Source organism: Echinops telfairi, unplaced genomic scaffold, assembly GCF_000313985.2.
Source record: "Echinops telfairi isolate 266 unplaced genomic scaffold, ASM31398v2 ScPeMD7_7469;HRSCAF=8507_1, whole genome shotgun sequence".
NCBI lineage: Eukaryota > Metazoa > Chordata > Mammalia > Afrosoricida > Tenrecidae > Echinops > Echinops telfairi.
Window position 1 is genome coordinate 111,921,454 of NW_022111373.1, and position 1,484 is coordinate 111,922,937.

Consider the following 1,484-nt stretch of genomic DNA (forward strand, 5'->3'; position numbering starts at 1 on the left):
CTTTAAGACCCCAGACGCTATACTTTTTGATAGCCAGGCACCATCAGCTTTCTTCGCCACATTTGCTTATGCACCCATTTGTCTTCAGTGATCCGTTCAACACCTCGTGATCACACAGGTTGATATGTTGTTCCATGTGGGCTTTGTTGCTTCTGAGCTAGATGGCCGCTTCAAGCTTTTAAGATGGAAGACACATAAATTCAGTGCCATCTCAATTTAAGTAATTCCAAATTATACCAAGGAGTATTTTTAGAGTTTTGGTTTGTAGTAAGAAACAGATACCTATGAAAGATTTATGCAGCAGGGGAATATCTTAACATAAAACAAACTTAAAATGTTCATTTAAACACCCTAATTATTATTTCTGCTATAGTTTAATATATGGATTTATTTTCCATCTGAGAGGAACTACAAGAAAATAATACCTTCAACTACTTCATTTAAATAAAAATTTAAAAATGGCTATCAGCCGTTCTATTCCTTTGACTCCATAGCTAAAAAGTCGTTCTCTGGACCCATCCTTATTGCTTTTTGCTTTCGTCTGAGGATGGCGTGCTGCATGTTCAAGATCAAACTTTCCATCAGTGCCCAATATTTTGTAATAGAACTTGAGATGACCAAATATCATTTCCTACACCCTTCAACCATACCTATATCCAAACGCTATTGCAGAGAATCAATCCATTCAAAATGCTTGACCCATTTCTTCCTGCCACCTCAGAAGTCCTTTTTTTTTTAACTCTCTTCTGTCTTTCTTCCTTCCATATTTCTTTCTCTCCCCTTTTCCTCCCTCCCCCTCCTTCGTCTTCTCTTACAGCTCCTCCCTCTACTTTTCTTTCCTCACACTCTTTACCTTTAATTTCCATTATGCAAATTCCTTTCCCTATTCTTACAATTATGCCAAAGCTCTTCCTATTTGATGAACAATGTACCTTTGCCTTAAAAGCAAATACTTCGGCCCGTTTGCTGCTGCTGTTTGGCCTTGCGGAGCGAGCCCTGTCTCTGACTTCATAGGCATTTAACAATGGACCCCCAGGAGGACGACATGCAACCCCCAAAACAGCAGCCAATGATATATATCGGCGGAGAATGTAACACAGAAAATGAAATAAAATCCAGGGATCCAATCAGATGCAGAGAATGTGGATACAGAATAATGTACAAGAAAAGGACTAAAAGATTTCAACCACCACCACCACCCCACCCCCACATTTCTGACATAGTCTGCTCTAAGGGAGAAAGATGAAAAGATGAAGCTTTCTACTCCACCAAGATTTATAGTCTCAAACCCACAGGGTGATTCTGCTCTGCCCTGTAAGATTGATTTGAGACAGAATCGACCCTGGCCGGGATGATTTTTATTACAAAGAGAATGTGACTTGGAAGTGTTAAATGTTTAATATAATTAAAAAAATATTTTTCCCCTTAAAAAAAACCAAAAAAAAAAAAAAAACACTTCTCTAACTAGAGTCTTGACCTACCTT

The 1,484-nt window shown here is 38.5% G+C and overlaps 1 protein-coding gene across 1 annotated transcript; it reads left to right on the top strand.

The window, feature by feature from the left end:
- Window positions 1–963: 963 nt before the first annotated feature.
- On the top strand, window positions 964–1,246 carry LOC115873754 (DNA-directed RNA polymerases I, II, and III subunit RPABC4-like). The gene has a single exon (XM_045285252.1). The coding sequence runs from the start codon at window positions 1,025–1,027 to the stop codon at window positions 1,244–1,246; it is 222 nt and encodes a 73-aa protein (XP_045141187.1). The 5' UTR covers window positions 964–1,024.
- The last annotated feature ends 238 nt before the right edge of the window (window positions 1,247–1,484 follow it).

Excerpts from the sequence above, each read along its gene's own strand:
- LOC115873754 (XM_045285252.1), top strand. The coding sequence starts at position 1,025 with ATGGACCCCCAGGAGGACGACATGCAACCCCCAAAACAGCAGCCAATG.